The sequence below is a fragment of the Pagrus major genome, chromosome 9 (genome assembly GCF_040436345.1).
Source record: "Pagrus major chromosome 9, Pma_NU_1.0".
Classification (NCBI taxonomy): Eukaryota; Metazoa; Chordata; class Actinopteri; order Spariformes; family Sparidae; genus Pagrus; species Pagrus major.
The window spans coordinates 2185606-2187097 of NC_133223.1; the positions used below are offsets into that span (position 1 = coordinate 2185606).

Sequence of the window (1492 nt, forward strand, 5' to 3'; positions counted from 1 at the left end):
ACTTATCCCTTATGCCTCAAATTATTATAAAGATAACATTTTTCAAGAAATTACTTTTAAGTTGTATTTAAATATTTAAGTTCTGCTGCATTCAGGATTAAAGTTCCGCTTTAGCGCTACAAATTAATACGAAGCCACATTTAGTTTTAACACAGGGCTACTTTTAATTATTTGCCCAATTAAGGATGCAATTGCAATAACATTTTTATAACTACATGTGACCACCAAAATAAAGTCGGTTTTGTTTTTTTGTGGATTTGGAGGTTCCTAAATTCAAAAACGTTTTTCCTCTTCAGAGCACCGTGCTGGAGCAGAACCATGGACTCAGATACGAGCCGCATGTCGAGCAGACCGTCATCTCCCGAGGTTGACGACATCTTCCTGTCCACCCTGAAAAAGTCTGTGCACGGCTTCTCCGGCGCCGTGTCCTCCACACAGAGCGACTCTCCGTCAGATATCCCCGGCATGCGCGGCCTCTCCGCCGCCGACGAGGAGTCCCTCGCACTCCGGCTGGCCAAGAAAGACCGCAAACTCTTGTCAGAGGGCGAGCTGCAGTCCATCCGCCTCAAGATCAACAGCCGCGAGAGGAAAAGGATGCACGACCTCAACGTAGCCATGGACGGGCTCCGGGAGGTCATGCCCTATGCGCACGGACCGTCGGTGCGCAAACTCTCCAAAATCGCCACCCTGCTGCTTGCTAGAAACTACATTCTGATGCTGAGCAACTCACTTGAGGAGATGAAGCGGCTGGTGAGCGAAATCTACGGCACCAGTGGACACCACGGCGGCTTCCACCCATCAGCCTGTGGGACTATGACACACGCGGGGCCCGTACCGGGACACCCGGCGGCTCCCCATGCATCACACCCGGCGGTGCACCACCCACTCCTCCCGCCCGCGGCCGTCTCCACCGCCTCTCTGTCCGCGCCCGGCATCGCCGCAGTCACCTCGGTCAGACCGCATCATGGACTCCTCAAAGCGCCCGCTGCAGGTGCTGGGCCACTGGGCAGCAGTTTCCAGCACTGGGGCGTCGGCACCGGGATGCCTTGTCCATGCAGCATGTGCCAAGTTCCGCCTCCGCATGTGTCCAGCATGAGCACTGTCACCATGCCGAGGCTGGCCAGCGACTCCAAGTGACTCCAAACTCAGTGGAGACGAACTTTTGAGGCTGTCACAGACTCCCTCCACAAATAATTATGCTTTTGTATTTATCTTTGTTGCTTAATTCGTTGCATCGACGGAGCCAGTAAAGACCAATGAACAAATTGATTTTCCTCACTTGGAGTTTGGGGTTTTGCAACTAACTTAGTATTTTATGGTAATTAACCTCAATTGTAACAGGTGTTTCTTCACTGAGCTCCCAAAGCACAACAAAGCTTCAGCTTGTTACTGGAACTATTTGATGGCCCAGGAATCTGTGTGTCTTATTTAAAGATCAAATAAAATCTGGTGATTCGTTGCTTTTCCGTTCTGTGGGCCTGCAGTGCGAAAA

At 51.1% G+C, this 1492-nt stretch overlaps 1 protein-coding gene across 1 annotated transcript; it reads left to right on the forward strand.

Moving 5' to 3' along the window:
- Positions 1 to 312: 312 nt before the first annotated feature.
- Positions 313 to 1137, forward strand: olig2 (oligodendrocyte lineage transcription factor 2). Its single transcript, XM_073474228.1, has one exon. The coding sequence runs from the start codon at positions 319 to 321 to the stop codon at positions 1135 to 1137; it is 819 nt and encodes a 272-aa protein (XP_073330329.1). The 5' UTR covers positions 313 to 318.
- Positions 1138 to 1492: the final 355 nt, after the last annotated feature.

Bases quoted from the DNA above. Each gene is read 5' to 3' on its own strand.
- olig2 (XM_073474228.1), top strand. From the start codon at position 319: ATGGACTCAGATACGAGCCGCATGTCGAGCAGACCGTCATCTCCCGAG.